Below are 25,356 nucleotides of genomic sequence, written 5' to 3'. Positions count from 1 at the left end.
CATGCTCTTTTTTGTTAATGTGAGCTGTTTCCACTTCTCTGATGCCACGTTTAATGTTCCCATGCGCTACATAGATCCTCACCAGAAGGAGGGGGCATCAATCTGAAATGCAGAAAATTTTTCTGAAGCAGCACTTCATTCGAATACACATGTAAATTTAAACCCATCTTTTTCAGACCTAAATGTGAGACCTAAAACCATAAAAATCCTAGAAGAGAACACAGGCAGTAACCTCTTCGGCATTAGCCTTAGCAACTTTTTCTAAGTATGTCTCCTGGGGCAAGGGAAACAAAAGCAAAAATAAACTATTGAGATTTCATCAAATAAAAAGCTTCTGCACAGCAAAGGAAACAATAAAAAAAAAAAAAAAAACCCTAAAAGACAGCCTATGGAATGGGAGAAGATATTTGCAAATGACATATACAAGAAAGGGTTAGCATCCAAACTATATAAAGAATTTACAAAACTTAACACCTAAAAAACAAATAATCCAATAAAAGTGGGCAGAAGGCATGAACAGATATTTCTCCAAAGAAGACATCTGGATGGCCAACAGACACATGAAAAGATGTTCATCACTTACCATCAGGGAAATGCAAATCAAAACTAAATGCGATCTCACCTCACACCTGTTAGAATGGCTAAAAGTAACAGGGATGTGGTGAATAAGAAATACTCACGCTGGGGCGCCTGGGTGGCGCAGTCGGTTAAGCGTCCGACTTCAGCCAGGTCACGATCTCGCGGTCCGTGAGTTCGAGCCCCGCGTCAGGCTCTGGGCTGATGGCTCGGAGCCTGGAGCCTGTTTCCGATTCTGTGTCTCCCTCTCTCTCTGCCCCTCCCCCGTTCATGCTCTGTCTCTCTCTGTCCCAAAAATAAATAAAAAACGTTGAAAAAAAAATTTAAAAAAAAAAAAAAAGAAATACTCACGCATTGTTGGTGGGAATGCAAACTTGTGCAACCACTGTGGAAAACAGTATGGTGGTTTGTCAAAAAGTTAAAAATAGAGCTACCCTATGACCCAGCAATCGCATTGCTAGGTATTTATTTAAAGAATACAAAAACTAATCCAATGGGATACATGCACACTTGTGTTTTAGCAGCATTATTTGCGATAGCCAGGGTATGGAAGCAGCCTAAGTGTCCATCAATTGATGAAGAGATCAAGAAGAAGTAGTATATGTATACAATGGAATATTATTCAGCCATAAAAAAGAATGAAATCTTGCCATTCGCAACGACATGGAAGGATCTAGAGGGTATAATGCTAAGTAAAATAAGTCAGTCAGAGGAAGACAAATGCCATATGATTTCACTCATGTGGAATTTAAGAAACAAAACAAACAAGCAAAGGAGGAAAAAAAAGAGAGAGAGAGGCAAATCAAGAAGCCAAGTCTTAATTATAGAGAACAAACTGATGAATACCAGAGGGGAAGTGGGTGGGGGATCGGTAAAATAGATGGGGATTAAAAGGACTGTGTTAAGTACTTGTGATGAGCACAGGGTGATGTATGGGAGTGTTGCATCACTATATTGTATACCTGAAACAAATAAGACAGTATATTTTAACTAACTGGAATAAAAACTTAAAAATAAACCCATCTTTTTTTTTTTTTTTTTTGCTTTTCAATTTTAGGAAAGGGATTCATCTCCAGGCTAGCCCATCTTCACAGGCCATCTTTCTGTTGTTAATTGTGATGTGCTTTTTCATATGTGGCTTTCTCCAGAGTGCTCAGTAAAACATTTTGGAACCTCACGCAGGCAATGTCTCCTTTCTGTGAGGTTTATACTATCACTTATTTGAAAACTCCATCTGTGGGATTTTTAGACATTTGTGGATGTCAGGATATCTATTCTCACTTGGCCAGGCCTCCCTGGACACTCCTGTTCCCTGTGTGGGGAGGGACCAAGCCAGGCTGGATGTGGTCACTCTCATGGCATGCCAGTGTTGCCGTGACAGAGTGTCTCTTGAATTGTTTGGTTAAACAGAGACTTCTGGTCTCTGCCAGAGCATAAACCCTGTCACAGCTGGATGAGGGGCAGATGTCAGCTAAGACCCAGGACAGGTCTGGGCAGCTCCCCTCTCTCCTGGAGCCAGGTACCTCTATGCTCTGTGACTGCCTGTGTGGCCCACGGCCTGCATCAGGCAGAACCAGGACCCTCCATTTCTAGGCTAAGAGACAGCCAAGGATGCTTGAGCTGAATCGAATGCTGTTCGATTCTTCGGTTCTTCGGGCATTTCTACCATAACGTTGGAATTGAGCACATTAGCCGAATAAAGTTGAAATAATAAAAAAAAAGGCAGCTCATTTGCAGCTTCCAACACAGTTTTCTCTCCTTTTCGAAACACCATACTTTTTTGGTCCGATTCTTCATTTTCTCTTGATTTCCACTTACGCTGAGCATTTTACTACAAGCTGCTGTGTCCTTTTAAGGAATAGCTAGAATACACATTATAGAAGAAATAGAAAAGAAATAGATATGACTTCTAGAGTGTCAATTCCTCAAAGCTCTCTTTGTGTTCTCCACATGTCTTAGTATTGATTGATGGTTGGTTAACTTAGTTTACTGGTTCTGGTTACTTCATTTAATTAATTAATTAATTAATTAATTAATTTTGAGAAAGAGAGAGAGTTGGGGGAGAGGCAGAGAGTGAGGGGGAGAGAGAGAAAATCCCAAGCAGGCTCCACATCAGCACAGAGCCCAATGCAGGGCCCGAACTCACGAACCGTGAGATCATGACCTGAGTGGAAATCAAGAGTTGGATGCTTAACTGACTGAGCTACCGAGGCACCTCCATTCTGGTTATTTTAGAGAGGACAAAGAAGTTGATGGTTCTGGCTTTATATGTTAATTGCACCATAAGACTTACCATTTTTCTTTTCCTTAATGGGGATTTATCTCTTGCATTTTCTTCTGTTTATCACTCCTAAATGGAATATAAAGGACCATGATCACAGCAGACATGCACCACGCTCCTCTCTCTTGCTGTGCTAAGCACTTTTAGATATTGTCTACTTAATTCTCACAACTCTATTATCATTCCCATCTCACAGAAGTAGAAACTGAGGGTTAGAGAATTTAAGCAGTAAAGGGAAAAGCAAGGAAATAATGTTTCTCTTGGTAAGTGGGCAAGAAATGGCAGAACAAAGTAGGGGAAGAGAAAGAATTCCGTAAGAGAAATCAATTGCTTCAAGAATGACCAGTAACATGCAGAAGAGGACTGGGAAGAATCACATTTGATTTATAAGGGAATTACGCTTCCTGCTCTGTTGACCAGGAGGGAGGAGTCACATGCAAATGGCTGTTTTTATACACTAGGTATTCTTTCATTGGACATCATAATTTTAGTGGAGGGCGGTGGGGGGGGGGGGGTGCTGCACTTAGAAATCTCTTTAATCCACATAAATATTTGGATAATTTCAATTATACAGTTTAATATATGGACAGAAACCTAAAGGTCTTTATCCTTCTGGGCCCGCCCTTGCCCTGCCCCCACTCTACAGAAACCCCCAGACCCACGGAGGGTTGGAAATGTGCTTGACCCCTCTATGTCTTGGCAGGTGACCCCCAGCATCTCCCAGTCAATACGGCTTCCAGGAGCAGCACCCAAGGCTCTCTAGGCACATCAGAGCAGAAAGACAAAGAAACAGGGTCCTCTCTGTCCTTCAAGGTTGGCTCCATTGTGACCATACTCTTCAGCCTCCCCCCAGGGAATGAGGAAGAGTCACAGTAAGAGATTAACCCTTTCCTGGGTATTTGTTCTACAGATATTTGCTTATTCCTCTTGTGCCTGGAACCATTCTAGGCACTAATGTTGTTCCTCTAAAGAAAGAACAGTCAGTCAGGGGCGCTTGGGTGGCTCAGTCGGTTGAGCGTCCGACTTCGGCTCAGGTCATGATCCTGTGGTCCATGAGTTCGAGCCCCGCATTGGGCTCTGTGCTGACAGCTCAGAGCCTGGAGCCTGCTTCAGATTCTGTGTCTCCCTCTCTCTGCCCTTCCCTGACTCATGCTCTCTCTCTTTCTCTCTCTCTCTCTGCCAAAAATAAATAAACTTTAAAAAAGAAAGAAAGAACAGCCAGTCAAAGGAGAGACATTAAAGCTCCAAGAAGGGGTTAAGAGGGAAAGAGCTCCAGGGACCACTTTTGGGGAGCTGAAATTGGAAGTTTAGAGCAGATGTGAGGATTTGGGGAAGAACTTCCATTCGTGCTGAGTTTAGGGACTCAAAAGACCTGGCTTACCTGGGAGTGGAGTCATAGATGGGGCATAGCTAGAGGTGGAGTGAGAGAAGGAAGCAGGGGCTGAGATCTTGGAGAGCCCTACATACCAAAAACTAGTTTAGGCTTTATCTTTCGGAAACAATAAAGCATGGGAAAGGTTTGCATGAGGAAGAGGATCCGATTTATATATTAGAGAGACGGGAAAAGGAAGGAAAGGCAGCCCAGGTGGAGGAACAGCAGAAGCAGAGGCGGGAAACACCACCATATGTCTGACAAACTTGCATAAAGTGTGACCCCACCACAGAAGAGGTGCCTGGAGGCAGTGACACTTGGCCATGACTCGGGGCCAAGCCAGAAGCTCTCGGTGCCCCGGCCAAGGAGACAGAAGGCGATACTGCTAGCTTTGGGGGGTTGTTGAAGGATTTTAACCAGAGGTGAAGTGGGGTCAGAGCAGCATTTTAGAAGGCTTCCTGCCTTGGGGTTGAGGGGGAAGAAATGACAGGGACAGCCTGGGTTTAAGAGGGAGGAGAAGGCTGGGAATGGAGGCTTGGTCACTGCCCACCTTGCAGGGAGAAGACTGAGAAGGACGTCATGAGTGTGGGACACTAGCCCGGGGAGAAAGCAGGTGGAGGAGCCCAGAGGAAAGCACTTTGGGAAGAAGGAACGTACTGGGCCACACGTTGGTGCCATCAGACAAGGACAGGGACTGGCACGGGTACCAAGGAGCAGCAAAGTGACTACAAGGCAACAAGCCATAGGGAAAGAAGAGCCTGCCTGAACAGCAAGAAGCACTAACAAAACCTCCTGAATGTGGCAGTTTTGAGGTGGAGGAAGATGGACCAGTTCATCTTTCCCTTGAGTCACAAACAAGGGTAGATTGAGTGTTGCAATTGAGGGGTAGGCAATTTTCCTTGTGAACCTCATTTTTTCCCAGGGACAGAGGCACTATTTCTGACATACACCCTTAGCAGGGTCGGAAGCTTCCCCAGCTACACAAGAATGGCTTCTGGTGTTCTGCCACTTAATGTACTGTCACCTGGAATAAGTTTCCTATATTGATCTGAACGTTAATCTGTACATAATATGGGCAGATCATAGGGGAATATGCAGAAAGATGGATTAAAAAAAGAAGTAACTTGTTTGTGCACTTAAAAACATTTTTTTTAATATTTATTTTTGAGAGAGAGACACACAGAGTGTGAGCAGGGGGAGGGGCAGAGAGAGAGGGAGCCACAGAATCTGAAGCAGGCTCCAGGCTCTGAGCTGTCAGCACAGAGCCCGATGCGGGACTCGAACCCACGAACCGCGAGACCATGACCTGAGCCGAAGTCAATCACTTAACCAACTGAGCCACCCAGCTGCCCCTGTGTACTTCTTGAAAGAGGAGGAAGACAACCTTTAAAATAATCCTTCCCATTCGTGACTTCTGATTTGTCAGCACAACAAAAGCAAAACAAAAACAAAAAAACATGATTAATTGAAAGCCTGCATAATTTAGATTATGTCTTTGTTTAAAATGTCCTAAGAGACACCAGCTGGCTCGGTCGGTAGAGTGTGCGACTCGTGATCTCAGGGTTGTGAGTTCAAGCCCCGTGTTGGGTGTAGAGATTACTTAAAAATAAAATCTTTAAAAAAGAAAATAGATAAAATGTTCTAAAATCTGATTGAGATATTTAGGAAGCTTTGGAAATTTCTGTAGACATGTATTAGAACCATTTGCTCTGGCGAAAATTCTACTTTAGAAAACAAATGAAATTGGACTTGACTTGGGGAACTAGTTCTCTGACCAGATATCATTCAAAGACACTGAACTGCGGGCTCCAGTCTGTGACCATCTTTCAAGATAAATGCATGTGGGAACCTGGGCGGGGGGGGGGGGGGGGGGGGGGTGTTTCCAGAGGCTGCTGCGAAGTCAATATGATCATGAACCGAGCGCGCGGTGACATCTTTGCAAGTGTGAGGGTACTAGATGAGACAGTGCTTCTCAGCTCCTTCTCGGAATTTCTCTAATCTTTCTGGCAATTAAAAAAAAAAAAATGAGAAAGAGAAAAAAACTCTTGAGGTGTATAAAATGTTATTAAATTTGCAGCAGTTGTCATGGTTACCCTGAGAATTTTATTGCTTTATTAATGTGTAATTCCCTTTATTTCTGGAAATATCATTATAATGAAACACAATCGTCTGCAGCCTCTTTACAGGTTTTGCCCCGTGTCTCAGAGACTCTCACCAGGGCTGTGACCAATGTGTGGTTTCTGGGCCACCTGTGTGCTGTTAGTCCAGGAACTAGGACACCATTGTTTAGGAAAAGACAACGTGAAGTTAATGACTCTTGAGAATCCCTTAGAAGTTCAGATCCTTCCCTAATCAAAAGTGCTTTTTTTTTTTTTTCCTAGAGGAAAATGATCCAACGCTTGAGTCTTTTCCTAGCTAAAATAATTTGGGTTTTCTGCCATTAAAACATTTTTTTAAGTGATTGTTTCTACTTACTGACGTCGCTTTGGAGCATTCGGGAGATATGTGTCTGGTCAATTCTTTAAAAACTTATCTTCCCTAAATTCATTTCTTGTATCATACAAGGATTTTTGAGAGACATCGCTAATAGAGGTTTTGGCCCAGTGATTCTAAGTCTACTCTCCCCGTACTCAAGTTGAAGCTAAATAAAATAGTTCAGTAAAGTCTTTTAGGGTAACTGCTTTTGGCAGATGCTGCTAGCCGATCCCCACATTTCTTTCTCTCCTTCCTGGGTGCTCACCAGACCATATTTGCCAGCATCCCTCGCAGTTAGGTCTCAACATTAGACTCGTGGACAGTGGAATGTGAATGGAAGTTATGAAATCACTTCCTGGCCTGGCCTGTAAACACCGCCCACATAATCCTCCCATCCCATGTTTTCAGGCTGGTCGGTGACTCTGCCAGTCTGGACCCTTGGCTAACTGGATGGAGCAGAGCCTCATGCTCTAGGAACCTCTGTTGTCTGAGATGAGAGAGTAGTGTGCTCTATCGGCTAGTGTTACCCTCGCTAAGGCACCGCTTATCAACATCCTTTCTAAGCAGCCATATAATCCTTGGGAGAAGGTTTTCATTCGCCAGTGTTTTCTACGGTTTCTCTCACAACCTTTAAGAAGAGACCGGCATTATAAATCCCAGGGCTCCTACGCAGTGTCCAATAAATTTTGCTGGTTCCGACAAGTGCCGGAGACCTGAACGGCTATAGCAGTAGTAGCTTATCAGAAAATATCATCAGACCCTTGTGACTTATGTATACAGGGAACCAAAGGAAACGAAATTAACCTTTTCTGGATACTTCTTTGTGCCAAGTACTGTGTTCGCTCCTCTGATACACACAAATTTATTTATTCTCCCTAATTAATCTTCTAAGGAGCTCTGTTATTCCCATTTTACAGGTATTTAAAGTGTCTGTGGTTAAAGTGTCGTGTGGTTCTAGTAACTTCTTCATAGCTAGGGAGTGGCAAGGGAGGATTCAAATAAGTTTGCCTGGAACCAAATCTAGCCAGTCTTTCCACTTTGCTGCTTGTCGTGGTATACAATCAGTTAACTAAGGTCAGTTGATTATCATGCTGCAAGACAGAATGATAGCTAGTAATAACTGGAAACATATGCAGAGAACATTTGACTGTGATGTAGGAAACAGAAACTCTCATTAGATTTTTAGAAAACTTCCGTTCGATTTATAATACGGACATTGTTGAGTTTTACCTTCTAACGTAATTAAGATATCAGAACAGCTGTTGTAACAGATACCAAAATAACAGTAGTTTAAAACTGGTGGTCTGCAGGTTGGCAGGCCAACTCTTCCTGATGAGGTCAACCAGGGCCCCAGGCTCTTTCATTTGGTTGCTTCTGCATCCTCTAAGGTTGTTCATCATCCGTGGGGTGGCAGATGGCTTACCACACCACATCTGCATTTAAGCCATGACGAAGGGGGTGTAAGAGAGGAGACAACACACATCTTTCCAGTGAAATCATGACCCAGAAATTCCACACAATCACTTTTGCTCAAAAAGTCGCATGGTCTTGTGGCTATCTAACTGCAAGAGGGTCTAGGAAATAATCGTCTTTAGCCTTGTGCCGATACTGTATTCTTCTAGAGAAAGGAGACAAAAGATATGGGGGGACAAATAGACAGTAGCCTCTGTCACCCTTTCTTTTCCTTCTCATGTTTTCGTAAACATGAGAATGAAAAAGATCCAAAGCAGCAGTAGCTGAAGAGGAAAGGAAATGAATCAAGGAAACTAAGTAATTCAAAAATTGAGTATCTCCTTTTTCCTTAACCTCTTCCAGCACATATGCTAAAAGAATCAAGAGTTAATGCTTACCACTAAATTGCCTTAAAATGGGCTATAAGTATTAAATTAAGCATTCTCTGAATAAAATGATTGCAACAAATTGAGGACATATGAACAAAAAACTAGATATTAAATCATATTAAGTAATTAGAATTCATTTCATTAGGTCTGACATGTGGTTAAATTATAAAACAAAACTTCATCTGGTAGAGATATTTGCTGAGGGGTATGTAAGTGAAATGATATGATGTCTGGAGTTTGCTTTAAAACACTCCAGGAAAAAAAAATGGGACGGGGTTGATAAATAGACAAAATTAGATTGGGAAAATATTGTGAGTTTTTGTAACTGGCTAATAATTCATGGGGGTTCATAATGCTATTCTTTCTACTTTTAGGTATATTTGAAATATTCCATACCATAATAAAAAGTTACATAAATACTTGTTCCAGGAAAGAAAAGCGATTTTTGGCAGTGCTCTGATGTTCATATGAACTCATTTCTGTCCTCCAGTTGAGTGCATTCTTAAGTTTCCAGCGTATTATTTATTCGCATGCATACAACTGGAAATAACTCATTTCATCTAAAGAATTCATTAATTTACTTTTAAGCCAGTTCAGCAAAACCTTGCTGAGTGCCTGTTGTATCTGGTGATGCAAGCAATGCAAAAATGAGTAAGATAAGGCCCCTGCTCATGAAGTTTAAAGTCTAATCAGGCAGATAAGACAATCAATCCCTCAAGTAAATCTAATTGAAGAGAGGTACACAAGAAGGCTTCACTGTCGGGAAGATCCCACCAAATTGGAAGCATCGGCAGAATTTTCTGGCTCACATATAAGCTTTAAAGGATGGGTAGGTTTTTGACAGATGGAAGTGGTGAGGAAGGTGATCTGGGCAGGTGACCACCAAGACAGAGTCTCCAAGCCAGGGAATATGAGGCAGTCTCCCGATGACTGAAAAGGAAAATAGGGTTTTGAGAGTGAGTGTCTGGATGTCCCATGAAAGGAAATAGGGGAGCAAAGAGGACCTGGCGGAGAAAATGCCTGCTCTTTACAGGAACATGTTGTTTTTGAGACACTGCTGAGATGCCACATGAGATGCCTGTGTCCGGATGTGGTGTTGGAGCACAGAGACATCAGTGTGGGTAGTCAGCTGCATAAATTCCTAGTTGAAGCGCAGATGATAAGATGAATTCACTGCTGAGGAGAATAGAGAAAACACTTTTTAAAGGCCGGTTTTATTAGAGTAGAGGATCATGACAACAACATCAGTGTGAAAATGGCAGGATGGTTTCAGGTGATGTTAAAGACGACATGAGTCCCTGATATGACAACATCCGTCTCCCTGTCCCTGCCCGTCTACTGAATTCTCGGCACTCGGTACGATCGCAGAGCTTCTTATCTCTGCTTTCTCTCTCCTCCTCCTTCAGCCTGAGCTTCTCCAGAGTTGTCTATACAGATTGTCTCCACTGCCTGACCCTTCTTCACTCTGTAACTTACTCTGAATCAGAATCCTGCCTCACCCCTCCACTGAAACTGCTTTCAGTTCAACATGAGGGTTTGCACTCACCTCCCATTGACCAAGTCCATGGCCACATTTGATTCCTCACTTTCCTCAACTCTCTGAGCAGTATTTTACCCAGCTAGCCACTTGTACTTCCTTGGCACTCTCTCTTCTTGGCCTCTGGTTTTCTCCTGGCTGCTGCTTCTCATTTTCTCCGCAGGCTCCTCCTCTCCTCAATGTTTACATATTGTGGTGTCTTGGGACCAATACTGGATTTTCTTTTCTTCCTACAATCTCTCCTGGAGGCATTTTTCCTGTTCTTTGCTTTCTCCTAACAAAAGTCAACGAAATTCCTATATTTATATCTCATTTGACTTCTAGACCTGCCTAAGGCCTCCACTCACATTTCTCCTACGTATTTTGTATGTAACACATCCAAAACTGAAATTTGGACTACTCCTACCTTCCTCCCTGTTCTCCATCTCAGTAAATGTCACAACCATCCACCTTGCTACTCCAGCCCATAAAGTGAATCATTTTATTTGCAAAAGGTCCACAGGACAATTCCACTAAGAAGCCCAAGCAAATACTGCTTCATTATGAAATGTCTTTTGGTCCTTAGACTGTTCCCTCAAGTAACTGAAGTGTGTTAGCCATAAAAATAAAGCTTTCCCACATAACTTCATTGCAATGGAGCAGTTTGATTTAGGCACCACTGCAAACCGTAAATTTAAATATGTGGTTGACTTTAAGCTATATATTATAAAGGATTTTGTGAGTCGGTTATAGTCAGGACTAGCCCCAGAGGCTCCATAAGTAGAGGGGACCCCACACATCACTTGAGAGATGCGGATGCTGCTTTTCTCTCAATCCGAATAGAAATCCATCAGCTGTGGACCTCTCCCCCACCCTCTGCTCTGCCTGGAGTGCTGAAAACCAGTAACCTTACTTCTCCTCTTTGGTGAGGAGCCGGGGACACTTTCCATCCCACTAGGTTTCAAGAGGATGTAATTAAAGAGGGTTTGCATTTTATCCATGTCTTGGGAGTCTAGGCTCTCCACGGACAGGCGTAATGATTTGGAGGAAGGGGAACATGCTTCTAGTTCCAGCTCAGGACTAACAAGTTAGTTGTAAATCTGACCAGTAGAGTTGTCTTTCCCTCTGTTCTATACCTCTCTCCACATCCAACACAGGACAGTAACTAATGCTACTTAATTATCTACTTTGTGCCAGACGCCGCCTTAATGTTCTCCACGAATGAACTCTTGTGATCCTCGTAACATCCTATGAGTTCATTGTTATTACTATCAGTATTTAACAGACGAGGGGCTGAGGTGTAGGAAGTTAGTAAATTGCTCTAGGACATCTAGGATTTAAATCTAGGTTACTCATTTCTGGCTTGTGCCCTCTTCACCACTCCATCATACCAAGTTGCATAGAAACTACCTCTGAATTACTTCCTCCCCTCACTCCTATTGTGCCACTCATGTAAGATGTACCATCGACTTAATTTAATTACAGCTTTCAGGAACAAAGTAAGCACTACCAAATCAAGTGTAGTTATAATGGGACTGACTTTTAAAATGCTATGTTTTCTCTGTCTTGGTAATTTTTTTTTACCTCAGATCTCTGAGGTTTTTAGCTAAAGGGACAAACTAATTGCAGAAAGCAAAGAGGCAAATTTTTGGCTATTGACTGCTACACTTGGGCCACATGACTCCAAACAGCTCATCTGGAGCCACGGTTGGTTTTTATTTTCTTCTGTTCTGTTTTGTTAATTACAAGACAGAATTTTTAAAAATATAAAACTTTAAAAACTGGCTTCAAAGTTTGCTTTGCCTATCAAGAGCCAAAGCCTGATAATTTAATATAATTGAAGAGAAGGAAGGGTGAGGTCTGAGATGCATCTTGTTCCCCAAGAGAGGACATTTTAGCTTCTGGCAGGAGAAGGATCTGCAGTCGAGATGCCAAAGTACCCTGAGAAGGTATGGCGTGCCCTGGCGCCTGGAGATGGGAAGGAACAGAAACCCCAGAACCGTTTGGGGAAATCCCAGAGGACCAGGATTTGAGTCCAGTCGTCGCTCCGGTAGAAGCCACGCCTAATAGGGAAATCTTGTAGCAGCATGATGGTGGGTTGGAAAAGCAGCAATGACTGGTTGAGATATCCAGGGCACGTGGAAAACATCTTAAAATTCCCTGTGTCCCCAGAGGCTGCCCCGGGAGGGACGCCCAAAGGCCTTGGTGTCCTGCAGAAGGGACACCATCAGCATATGTGATGTGGATTCCATGTGCTGGAGGCTGTGGAAACAGAAGCAACGTCGGCAGCAAAAGCGGTGTGGGTCCCCAGGAGGGTCAGCAGGAATTGGGGCTAACAGACTAGATTGCTTTTCCTGATGCCATGACACATATGGGCCTTCTTAGAATTTAGACGGTACCCCAGGAAAAAGAGAAGGAAGGGCAGAACCCTAATTTGATTGTTTGAGTTCTGAGTTTGACTATGAAATAACTGAACATGAATGAGTTTCCCCGAAAGTGGCTGGAGTTTTCGTAGCTGAGTCACTCAAGGTCACATAGCCAGAGAATACTGCAGCCAGTCTGACCTCACAGTCCATACTCTAAGCCACCATTTATGCTTTATCATTGTGTCTCCACTGTCTCCACATTTCCCTTAACTAAATAGAAGGCAGCTCAAGACTTAAGTTAAATTACACTGTAGAAAGATAAAAGATGACTGTAAGGTTCACCCTGTGACTTCACACATCCATTTTAAGATGCATCCAGATTTCAGTAACACTAAAATGTCTTCAGCTTGAATAAATGTCAGATACATTCTCTCCTGTCCGGGTCCACTGCCACCACCTAATCCATGTCCTACCTGGATGCTTTTAAGTGTCTCCATATTGGAGAGGTTAGGCTTTTTCTATAAAATTAGGAGCAAGAAAACTAGGACTGATGGATAGAAAATTTACAGAGACAGAATTCTGTGCAGAATCAGAGAGAACTTCCTCATAATCTCAGATATCCAAAGATAGAATGAGCATCCTTGGGTGGCACCAAGTGCTACATTCCTTGAGTTGTTAGAGCATCGTCAAGACGCCTACTACCAAGAAGGAACCTTATGGAGGGGAATTTAGGAGTGAACATATGGCTGGATGAGGCGGCCTTTCAGGTCCCTTCCAACATTGAAATCCTGCCATTTTAGAATGGAGATTGTGAACACCAGATTGCTGTGTGTTTAAAGAGTGGGAAATGAGGACACGGAAGCAGTGGTAGAGACTAGTCTTTTGAAGATGGTTACCATTGAGGAAAGCAGAGCTTTATTGTATTACATGGTGGGATTGAGGGGAGATTTTAACACTGGGAAGAACTGAGCAGATTTTGTAGGTAGACGATGAAGAATTGATTTTTTTTTAAAGGAAAAATTAAAAAAGAGGGAGTTCTGTTCCAGCATCGATTGCTGCATGACATCCTGCCCCAACACTTGGTGACTTTCAAGAACAACAACTGTACCATATCAGGATTTTGTAGATCTGAAATTGAGGCAGTGCTTAGCTGGGTGACTTTTCCACGTGGTATCAACAGAGTGGTCTTTACTCTGTGAAGTGAAGTGCTCTACTGCTCAGTGGTCTTTAGCCAACATGTCTTGTGCCTCAATAGGGATGGCTGGACAGTAGTATTGAGCTGGAGCAGTTGACCAGAGCACCTGTTTTTGGCCTCACCACTCTCTTCAGGTAGCCCAGCTTCTTATATGGCCACTCATAGCTCCCAAAGAAGTGTTCCAGGAAGTCCGGGCAAAATTGCAAGACTTCTTAAGGCCTAGCTTCAAAAACCCAGAGCGTCACTTCCCTCTGCCTACTATCAGTCAATCGAGTCCATAAGGCAAGGTCAGATTCAAGGGGAAGGGACCTTGCTTCCATCTCTCAGTAAGAGGAACAACAAAGAATTTATAGCCATCTTTAATCTCCCATAGAAACAGTGGATGGAACAAGATTCTGAACAATGTGGGGAGTCCAAGTTGAGAGCAAGGGTGAAGGATTCCTTAGAATGGTGAAGAAACATGTCTGCCCTGGAATAAGAACAAAGAAAAAGGGTTCCAGAGAGAGGAGATAGACTTTAAGGTGAAAACAAGAGAAAGCGGAAGGCGTTATTTTCAGAGAGTTCAAGTAATCCAAGGCTGTCTAGTGGAAGGAGAACCTCACATAATGGAAATTAGGCTGCCCACCCACTGTCCATATATTTTACCTCTGAGTTGCTTCCTCATTCCGACAGTGTATCTTCACTGCCTTCACGCGAGGCATACCTCACACAGACTTTAGTCCGAAGTCACTGCAAGATCTTTGGTTCAGAGTTTCAGTGCTTTTCATGTGCCCCGTGAACCAGTGTCCTAGTCTCCAGAGCCATGGGGCAGGTAGATTGGTCTCCTTGGAAAATGAGCTCACGTGTGACTTCATTCCTGGTCCACGCTTAAAGGATTGAGCAGACCAGCCATGAACCCGAGCCTGCGTGGCAAGATGTGAAATCCGCTTGCTACGAATGATCCAGATAATCTCCTTCAAGCCTCTTGTGGATAAAAACACAGAGCCACATAAGGGTGACATTCTGGCAGGTATTCAAAGCTGTAGTGGTTGTGGCTTGGCTCCTGTTGTATGCACAGAGCTGTTGGATTGGCTTGATCGACGCAGGTCTCCCTGGATTATCCTTTTGATAAGTATCTTTAGAAGCTTACTAATTAACTTTAAAGGAATGTTTCTCTTTGGCACTATGTCTCATTCTTTTTGCATTATCTATTCCGGTGATAAATGATGGATGCATAAATACCTTACCTTTGCTCAATCAGTGTTTTCTGTTGTTGACGTAAAGTGTACAAATTGGATTTATTTCAGGATGGCTGAACTTGGAATGTGACGTTTTGCCAAGTCAGAATCTCACTTGCCCAGACAACACACATGTGGATTTGGTAGTTGTCTTCTTTTTAAAATAGTATATGTCTGTAGTGCCATTGATTAATGTAATGTTGCATTAATGTGCTGTTATAACACCCCAGGGCATGCATGCATTCTTCTGCCAGCAGCAAAAAAATTCCCCAAACTAAAGTTTTTAATAAACTACAGATTCCAGGGCAAAAAAAAAGAAAAAAAAAAAACCATCAACCATGAGAATTTATGGATAGCGAAAGTACTTGAAGAACCAACTTTTGATAAGCTTGCCAATGGAAATACACTGTAATTGTTCTATAATTTCATTCCTGTAAATCATTAGTCATTGTCTATATCTCTTCATTTATTGAATCTTTTCAATGACCCAGATATCTGACTGTGTTGTGCCACAACGTTGCCTTTTATTTTTGTTTCTTAACAGTCCAGTGTTGATTCAGTCAGATTGTCAGATCCAGACTTCAGGGAAAGCTGACATAGACACATATGTGACATGGCTCAAGCTGCAAAAATTAAAATTGAATTCTTCACCATCCATTGTAAATAGGACTTTCTTCAGCACGGCGCTGATGTAAGTCTGGCACAGGGTCATTCTGGACCTATTTTAAGTAACAACTATTTTTTTCCCTTTCTCAAGGTAGTTTTCAATCTTTAACTGTCATATTTTCCCTCTTACAAAAATCTGGAATCCTATTTTGCTAAATCAATTAGCCGAGGTAAAATTTAATGGAATAAAAACAATCTTGATAGAATATATCCAACTTTGTAAATGAAGACGCGACTTCAGCCTGCTATCAGAGGGCATGAATCCTGTTCTCCTCTTCCCCAGTTTCCAGGGGAATTGTTGTTGCCAAATATCTATTTGATAAGAGAAACCCAGGCAAGTTTTTGCTTTTTAAGTGTAAACTTCTCTTAGCCTTACAGTGGATTTAAAATATAGAAAGTGACATTTCTCTTTATAACCCCCTAAAACTTTTAAGATCCAGAAGAAAGCAAAAGATATAAAGACAAAAAATAAATAAAAATTCAGTGCTCCTTAAAGGGAAGAAAATTTTTCTATAATCCAGTTTTAGGAATCAACATTTTGATGTAAGTAATTTATAGTTATAGTCATAAGATCACTAAGTTCAAGCATGCAGAAAACCATTCCATTGTCTTTGCTAATAGAGGCCAATTTAAATGAGCTGGACCGATCTTAGTAAGATGCCTTCAAATCCAACTGGTGTTGATGTTCACAGTTGAAATAAAGAAGAGGGTATTTCTTTTAGATTTCAATACTTTTAGATTTGGACATTTTTTCATGGATTCTGCAAAACCAATATCAATTAAGATTAACAATTAACGAGTTAAGGGATAGTATCTCTGCAGTAGGTGGTTATCTGCGTTAAAAAATTCTGTGCTGGGGCACCTGGGTGGCTCAGTCAGTTGAGCATCAGACTCTTGATTTCAGCTCGGGTCATGATCTCCCAGTTCATGAGATCGAGCCCCATGTCGGGCTCTACCCTGGCAGCATGGGGCCTGCTTGGGATTCTCTCTCTCCCTCTCCCTCTCTTTCTCTCTCTCTGCGCTCCCCCCACTCATGCACACACACACGCACACTCTCTCTCTGAAAATAAATAAACAAACTTTAAAAACTGTATGCTAAAGGGACAAGGCGCATGAGGTCATAAGCACTATAAACTCAGGAGGTGTTAGGGTGAGCACCCTGTACCCCATAAGGGTAATACGAAGGGGCGTGTGGTGGAACAAGTTGGGGAAGCTGTCACTCCCTCCCAGACATCATCTCTTTTGTGAATGCAGATTTTTTTTTCTTTTTTGACCAAGTTGTAATGACCTAAGACTTAGATTCCATCCCATGACTGCCCTTGCTCTAAAACTGCCAGATAGCATACCTCCCATGTCCCAATTATGCAGTCCTCTTGTGTTTTTCTGGTGTTTGTATTCCCATAGTTGCAAATAAAAAGTATATTTTTAGTTTTAGAATTTTCCTTTCCATTAAAAAAAAAAAAAATCCCTGAAGATTTGTGGCACCAGTGTTATTTCTGTTAATGTCATTGCTTCCATAGCAGCAAGCTGAGACTTTGTAAGAAACTATGTTTACAAAAAAGCAATTATCTAAGTGAACATTATAGCTACATGTAGCAGAGTTTCAATTTAGATTTCCTGTAACCATTACAACACACACACACACACACACACACACACACAAGCACTTCCAATCTGTGTTATAAACACAGTGTAATTGGCCAAGGAGCTGTCGGTAAAGCTGAGGTGTGACCGGTTTTTTGGACTTCTCCAGCAGAATAAAAACTCACACAGTTCACCTTCTGAGCCGTAGAAGGTAGGATCTTCCCTCCTCTCAAATCCCAAAGGGAGCAGAGCATACAATCAATGAGATCGTGCTGTTATTCAGTCCTTAGGATGGGTTTCATGAAAAAATAGAGAGGAAACAGAAAATAAATTTCCAGTTTTTCACAGCTCCTCTTGCTAAGCATAAATGTAACGTTTTTATTTTACCCAGAAGATTCTTCCCTCTTGGAACTGCAGTTGGTAGAGGCATGTCTTTAATTTAAGATATTTCAGATTTGCTTTAACCATCTAGGTCAGAGATTTCAGTGGCCGTTCTATAAAGAAATCAAGATGCCTGTGCGAATGGTAATTTCTAATTAGATCTAAGTCGGTATAGTGTGAGATGAGAATGACATCTGGAGAAAGCATGCTGAGGAAGACACTGCCCAGCTTTTTACCTTCATGTGAGTAGGGCTGACCTTCTCAAGTGCTCAAATGTGGCTTGGCATTAGCAATCTTCTCTGCAAATCGAATTCCCAAACCTTTCTGGTGGGCCTGGCCTATGTTGGGTTGTGCGGGTAAAAGCTAGCTAGGAAATAAAATTAATATTTTTCTGCAGCCTTTTCAAGCAACACCCTTCATGAAGATAATCAAATTCGGGAACTCTCGGCCACAGAACTTTGTAGCCATTGTGCAGAAGTACAAGCGAAATAAGAGCTGTGGGCCACGTCCCCCCTTCATGCTGAGAGCTCTCAGTTGCACGGAGAACACAGCCATGAATCCAGAGTAAAATAGATGGATACAGACAGAAGAAGCAAAGTGACACATAAGCAGCCAACTGTGTTATATAATAGGGGGGTCGGAAGGGCCAGTGATGCAAGGTCTTGTTAGACTGTCAAGGCTTAATTCTTAGGACACATTTTGAGGAACAGAAGGCTGTAATTTAGTGAGGAGGAAGAACAGTGTGCTTCGGTTGCATCCAGCAAAATAGTGGCATCATAAACCCGAGCAACACTGCAGAAATTAAAAATTAAACTCTCCATATTCATACTGCATGAAAGCAGCCCCATAAAACTCTGATCTCTCATTCACCAATCAAAAAACCTTCTCAACCATTTCAGATATTTCCCCCAGCTATTCTGAAATTCAGTTTCTTTATTCTAGGGTCCTAAAACAAACAAACAAACAAACAAAACAACAACAACAACAACAACAACAAAAACCCTCCATTTTATAATTCAAGAAGACTGCTGCAGCCAACAGAAATCAAGGTGGTGGAGCCCTCAGGAAGCCACGGGCAGAGGCACTGCTAAGGAGGAGGGACGGTCACCCCCATGGTCCTGCGCTAGTGATCCAGCCAAAGCCAGTCCCAAAGGAGAAGCCAGTGAAATGCAGGGAGCTTCTCCTCCAGGGCCTCGTGTGGCATGGGCCCTGAGCCTCTCCCTGCATTGAGATAACTTTGTGTTTACCTGGAAGGTTGGCTGAAACCACTCCACCCCTCACTGATTCTTCAGTAAAGAAAACACAGCTCTTGCTGTAATGATTTAATAAGAAGTAAATGTTATAATTCTGATGTGTTTCCTAAATATTGAATTTATTAAACATCTATGTAGGTAGCGAACAGGATGCTAAAATTATAGTACCTCTTAGATCATTGTGGTAGACAGGCAGATGGCTCCCAGAGAAGTCTACACCCTAATCCCTGAAACTGATGAATATGTTATGTTACACAGCAGAGGGGCGGAGTTAAGAATGTAGCTGGACTGTACATTGAGAATCCACTGATCTTCAGGTAAGGAGATTATCCAGGTGTATCCATTTAGACCCAGTGTGATCACAAGGTCCTTTAAATGTGGAAGAGGGAGGCAGAAGAGTCAATGTCAGAGCGATGAGATATAAGGAACGCTCCATAGGGAGTGCTCCTGGGTGGCTCGGTCTGTTAAGTGTCCAACTCTTGATTTTGGCTCAGGACATGATCTCACCATTTGTAGGTTTGAGCCCCGCATCAGGCTGTGTGCTGACAGTGCAGAGCCTGCTTGGGATCTGTCTCTCTCCCTCTTTCTCTGCCCCTCCCTTGCTCACACTTTCTATATCAAAATAAATAAAGAAACTTGAAAAAAAAAGAAAAGAAAAGAAAGACTCAACAGGTCACTGCTGGCTCTGAAGATGGAGGAAAGGGCCATGAGCCAAGGAGTACAGCTTCTGTAGATTCTGGAAAAGGCAAGAAAATATATTCTTCTTTAGAGTATTAAGAAGGACTGTAGACCTGACAACATCATGATTTTAGCCCAGTGAGACCCATGGCAGACACCTGATCTCCAGAAACTGTTCAAGGAATTTGTGTTGTTTTAAGCTCCCATGTTTGTGGTAGTTTGTTATAGCAAGGACCCACAAACATATGGCCAACTAATCTTTGACAAACCAGGAAAGAATATCCAATGGAATAAAGGCAGTTTCTTCAGCAGATGGGGTTGAGAAAACTGGACAGCCACATGCCGAAAAATGAACCTGGACCACTTCCCTAGACCATACACAAAAATAAACTCAAAATGGGTGAAAGACCTAAACTTAAGACAGGAAGCCATCAAAATCCTCAAAGAGAAAGCAGGCAAAAGCCTCTTTGATCTTGGCCACAGCAACTTCTTACTCAACATGTCTCCAGAGGCAAGGGAAACAAAAGCAAAAATGAACTACTGGGACCTCATCAAAATAAAAAGCTTCTGCACAGCGAAGGAAACAATCAGCAAAACTAAAAGGTAACCGATGGAATGGGAGAAGACATTTGCAAATGACATATCTGATAAAGGGATAATATCCAAAATCTATAAAGAACTTACCAAACTCAACACCCAAGACAAATAATCCAGTGACAAAATGGGCAAAAGACATGAATAGACACTTTTCCAAAGAAGACATCCAGATGGCTCCAACGAACATGTGAAAAAATTCTCAACATCCCTCATCATCGGGGAAATACAAATCAAACCCATAATGAGACACCACCTTACACCTGTCGAAATCGCTAACGTTAACAACTCGGGCAACAACAGATGTTGACAAGGATGCAGAGAAAGAGGATCTCTTTTGCCTTGCTGGTGGAATGCAAACTTGTGCAGCCACTCTGGAAAACAGTACGGAGGTTCCTCAAAAAATTAAAAATAGAACTACCTTATGACCCAGCAATTGCACTGCTAGTTATTTATCCAAAGGATATAGGTGTGCTGTTTCGAAGGGGCACATGCACCCCAATGTTTATAGCAGCACTATCAACAATAGCCAAAGTATGGAAAGAGTCCAAATGTCCATCAATGGATGAATGGATAAAGAAGATACCTATATCTATATCTATATCTATATCTATATCTATATCTATATCTACACAATGCAATATTACTCGGCAATTAAAGAATGAAATCTTGCCATTTGCAACAACATGGTTGGAACTAGAGTGTATTATACTAAGCAAAATTAGTCAGAGAAAGACAAATATCACATAACTTCACTCATATGTGGACTTTAAGATACAAAACAGATTAACATAAAGGAAGGGAAGCAAAAATATTAAAACAAGGAGGGGGACAAAACATAAGAGACTCTTAAATACAGAGAACAAACTGAGGGTTGCTGGAGGGGTGTTGGGTGGGGGGATGAGCTAAATGGGAGAGGGGCATCCAGGAGGACACTTGTTGGGATGAGCACTGGGTGTTATACATAGGGGATGAATCACTGGATTCTACTCCTGAAATCATTATTGCCCTATATGCTGACTAACTTGGATATAAATTAAAAAGACAAAGAAGGAAGGAAGGAAGGAAGGAAGGAAGGAAGGAAGGGAGGGAGGAAGGGAGGAAAGGAGGAAGGGAGGAAGGGAGGGAAGGAGGGAGGAAGGGAGGTTAAAAAAAAAACAATGGTGTGATTTCCTTCACATGTGTCAGAAATTACCTTGTTCATTTGCTTCATTTTCTTATGGTCTCCCTTTGAACAAGAATACCTGCTCTGGGCCGGTTGGGGGCGGGGGGGGGGGGGGGGGGGTTGGTACCCTGCCTGTGTGTTCACTGCTCATCCTGGAAGTTGGGAGCAGAGTTTGGAATACACTGGTGCTCAATAATTACTTCTTGAATGTCAAGTGAATAATTGTGTGCGTAAGTAAATGATTAGAAATCAATCTTCTCTCTGGAGCTTCTGCAAGATATATACATAGAAAATCACCAAGGGAAGGTGGAGGGTAGTAAAGGATCAGAGACCCACAGGGAGAGTAGATCTAAAGAGTACAGTAAAGTTTCAGAATGTATCAGTTACAGAACAATTAAAATTTAAACCCTCTGTGTGTTTGAAAGAGCCTAGGAAGCAGAAGAATGTAAGACTGCAGAAAGAAGTTAACTTTGATACAGGAAGAATAGTGGGTGTTCAACCACAGAAAACTGTTAAATGCCTTTTTTAGATTGACTTACCATAGTGCTTTAAATCAGTTTTTATCGGAAGACAATAAAAAAATGAAATTAACCTATAGCAAAATATATAGTGAGAAACTGGACCTAGCAGAGAAACTGGGTAGAGCATCAATTGTGAAGCAAAATCAATATGGAAAAAATGTGTATCCTGCTAAGGCTTTCACTGTGCCTGTAAATATTAACAGGCAGCTTTCCACATTTGTTACATCACAAAGAAGGGAAAGATTACATTTAGAAACTCCCACAAAGTAAAAGCCAGGTGTTTTATGTGTTTCTCTTTGTTCATTTTCTGCATTGCTGGTTTGCAGGCAGATGTTTAACCCTATCTTTGCTTTTTGACTCTTCACTCATCATCAAATGTTCCTTAAGCACTCTGCACATAATAACTTGTTTGATTCTACCTATGAGGCAGGTGCCATATACACCATTTTTATAGATGAGGAAACTGAGCCTTTGCAAAAGTTATGGTGACTGCCTGAGGTTGCACCGTGACTTAGTGGTAGAGTGCGAAGTTAAGCCCAGGCAGTTTGTGGACACCACAAAGTGTCCACTCTCTTAGCTGCCCCCCACGCCCTGCATACACCAGTTGCTGGGTTGGGTCCTGGGATAGATCGGACCCAGTTCCTGGCCTCATGAGGCTCACACTCTTGTAGGAGAGCCATACTGGAAATGAGAATGGCACAAATGTCTATGGTGACTGGTGCCATGAAGGAGACACACAGCATAGGATTCTGAGAAAGTGAATAAATACCAGGGTGGGACTAATTCAGTTCTGGGAACCAGAGGCCAGTCACGTTGCAGGTCTCCTACTTTTATTCTGTGCCAAGAGCAAAAGAATACTTCTATGTGAAAATGTGTATCCATATAAATGCCTCATATGCAAACATTAGGTGAGGGGAGGTTGATGAGATGTCATCTGAATGAGTTTTTAAAATTGCAACAGTAAGTTAATTTCTACATTTTTTTTTTCTTTCTTATAGTATGACACCTGGTCTGATTATCTTTTATCTCAGTCCGGCATTTCTCATCCTCAGCAGTATTGAATATTTGGGCCAGATAATTCTTTGTTGTGGGGGAGGGGAGTCCATTGTAGAATGTTTAGCAACATTGCTGGCCTCCTCCCACTAGTAATAACCCTTCCCCACCCCAAAGTGTGACAACCAAAAATGCCTCCAGGAATTGCTGGATGTCCCCTGGAGAGCAAAATCAGCCCGGGTTGAGAAGCAGTGGTAAGCCACCAATAATTCAAATTCCACCTATGTCTGAAGTCCAATTACCTTGCCTAATGCTTCCAACCCATTCATGTCTCCAACTTTTCTTCTTGGCAACACTGAAGTCTTTGAAGCTCAGCAGTTATATTTCTTAATTCAGACACAAACACACACAACACACACATACACACAACACACAACACACACACACACCCATCTGAGGCTGGCTACCTTAGGACGGGAAGGAACATGTACAGGAAGGAAGAAAATCAGCCCTTAGCTCCCCACTGCTCTGCACAGGGTTCGATTTGAGTTTTGTACCTCACTCTGCTGCACAGGAAGAAAAGAAAGGTCAGGGTGGAAAGAACCATCTAGCACTATAGATTGGCTGAGGGCATGGAAATAAACAATTCTGAAAGATGGCAATCCTGAGCAAAGGACCTACCAGATGATGACGTTTGATCTTCTGGGGAAAATGTCTCATTACTTTATAGTTACACCTATCCCAGCCTTAAGACTGAGTCATGAAATGTAAATGTGGTACCATATGGTGTTGCACTCCTGAAGAAAGAAGGTAAGATGTGTGAGTGTAGGAGAGCTTTGAGTGGCTGTGCCTGAGACAAGAGGTCCCTTGAGGTTAGTTCCCATTCAGACCAAAACTTAGAAGGTCCCAAAGGTGAGGTAGCAGCATGAAGAACAGTCAAACAATAGAAATTAAAGTGAATTTTAAAGGCTTGCATGGCCAGCATCTGTTCTCGTAAGACAGCAACTCAACAAAACAGAAAGACTTTCTGCTTTTAAACCAAGAAAGGCAGACTTAATCTGTAAAGCCTGTGCTTTGCGTGGGAGATGTGATGGAGGGGAAAAAATGGAACCACGAAGCAGCCATCTCTGGATCAACTTCTTAAAAAGCATCGTGATCCTAAGTCTTAACAAATGTCAAAATGAAGCCTTAAATAGCCCCACTGAATTCTACATCCCTGAAGTTGTTCCTAGAGCTTTTTGATTTTTTGCAGTAAAATTATAGAAAAGGTAGATTTTTTAATGTGCTAAATGTTCTTACAGTACCATTTTAAATGTAATTATGTATGTTTAGTTATATTGTTGCTGCATTTTATTAATGAATCCAGAAACAATTATCGTGGGCTATCAAATGCCGGTTAGTGTGCCTGGAGATACAAATACATACTTTGTTGCTGACTTCAAGGATCTTATTATCTGGTGGAGAAAAAAAAAGATGAGGAAACTATCACAATGCAGGCTTTCAAATGTTTTGACAGAGTATGGGATGGCATAATAAAAAAGGGGCAGCCTCCCGCTCAAACATGGAGGTCATGAGAAGAGAGCAAGTATCTGGAAAGTTCTTTCTGAGAAGACGAAAATCTGTGTGAGCAATTAAAAAAATAAAAATATTACTTAATTTAGTCGATTTGAGACTTTAAACAAGTCCATTTTGAATAAGTCTATTCTTATTACTCCTCTCATAAATGATGAAACATGGACTATAATCAAATAGAAAGTTGGAATTATAGAGAAACATAGATCTTTCGTGAGTGTTTGAATAATTGCCACAGCACTGAACAAAAGAATAATAAAATATATGGTTGATTTTTCCTATTAAGAGTATTTGCCAAAGCCTAATAAAATTCTCTTGATATCTTGCTTCATAAAGTGACTGAAGGGAAATGCCTCCGTGTTTTCCTACATTTAAAGCCACTAAGATATGTTACTGCCAAGATATGCAAATAGTGCTGCCTGGACTGGATGTAGGGGTGACAGGTTGAGTCTGGAATGCTTGTTGCTCTCAACATGCAGTTTTAAAGAGCACTGGACTTGGGATCAGAAAACCTTAACGCAAACCCTACTCTACCGTTTAGTCAGCTGTGAGATTTTAGGCAAGCCACCTCACCTTTCTCAGCCTCACTTACCTCCTGTGTAAGATGGGGTTCCACAGAATGACTGCAAGGATTAAATGAAATACAGGAAAGCCATGGGGGAGGGGAAGAAAAAAAAAGAGGTTAGAGTGGAAGAGAGCCAAAGCATAAGAGACTCTTAAAAAACTGAGAACAAACTGAGGGTTGATGGGGGGTGGGAAGGAGGGGAGGGTGGGTGATGGGTATTGAGGAGGGCACCTTTTGGGATGAGCACTGGGTGTTGTATGGAAACCAATTTGACAATAAACTTCATATATTGAAAAAAATAATAAAAATTAAAAAAATAAATTAAAAAAAATAAAAAATAAAGTAAGCTCTATGCCCAACATGGGGCTTGAACTCATAAAAAAAAAAAAAAAAGAAAGAAAAGAAAGAAAAAAGAAAAGAAATACAGGAAAGCCTTGTTTTGCAAGCATAATTCATTCCTGAAACACGCTCGTAATCCAAAGCACTTGCGTATCAAAGTGAATTTCCCCATAAGTAATAATGGAAACTCAGATGATTCATTCCAC

The 25,356-nt window shown here is 41.9% G+C and overlaps 1 protein-coding gene across 12 annotated transcripts in view; it reads left to right on the top strand.

The window, feature by feature from the left end:
• Positions 1 to 25,356, top strand: part of AIG1 (androgen induced 1) — a 313,679-nt gene that overhangs the window by 100,895 nt on the left and 187,428 nt on the right. The window contains exon 4 of one of the 12 annotated variants that reach the window (XM_019425104.2): positions 15,384 to 19,381. The exons of the other annotated variants lie outside the window; for them this stretch is intronic. Within the exon in view, the coding sequence (XP_019280649.1) occupies positions 15,384 to 15,434 (51 nt within the window). The 3' untranslated portion in view covers positions 15,435 to 19,381. Of the gene's footprint in view, positions 1 to 15,383; positions 19,382 to 25,356 lie in introns of those variants that run through there. 12 annotated transcript variants of the gene reach the window in all.

The sequence above is a fragment of the Panthera pardus genome, unplaced genomic scaffold (assembly GCF_024362965.1).
Source record: "Panthera pardus isolate Hobbes unplaced genomic scaffold, ASM2436296v1 HiC_scaffold_17, whole genome shotgun sequence".
Lineage (NCBI taxonomy): Eukaryota > Metazoa > Chordata > Mammalia > Carnivora > Felidae > Panthera > Panthera pardus.
The sequence above is the reverse complement of the archived record's forward strand: the minus strand, read 5'-3'. Positions and strand labels throughout refer to the sequence as shown.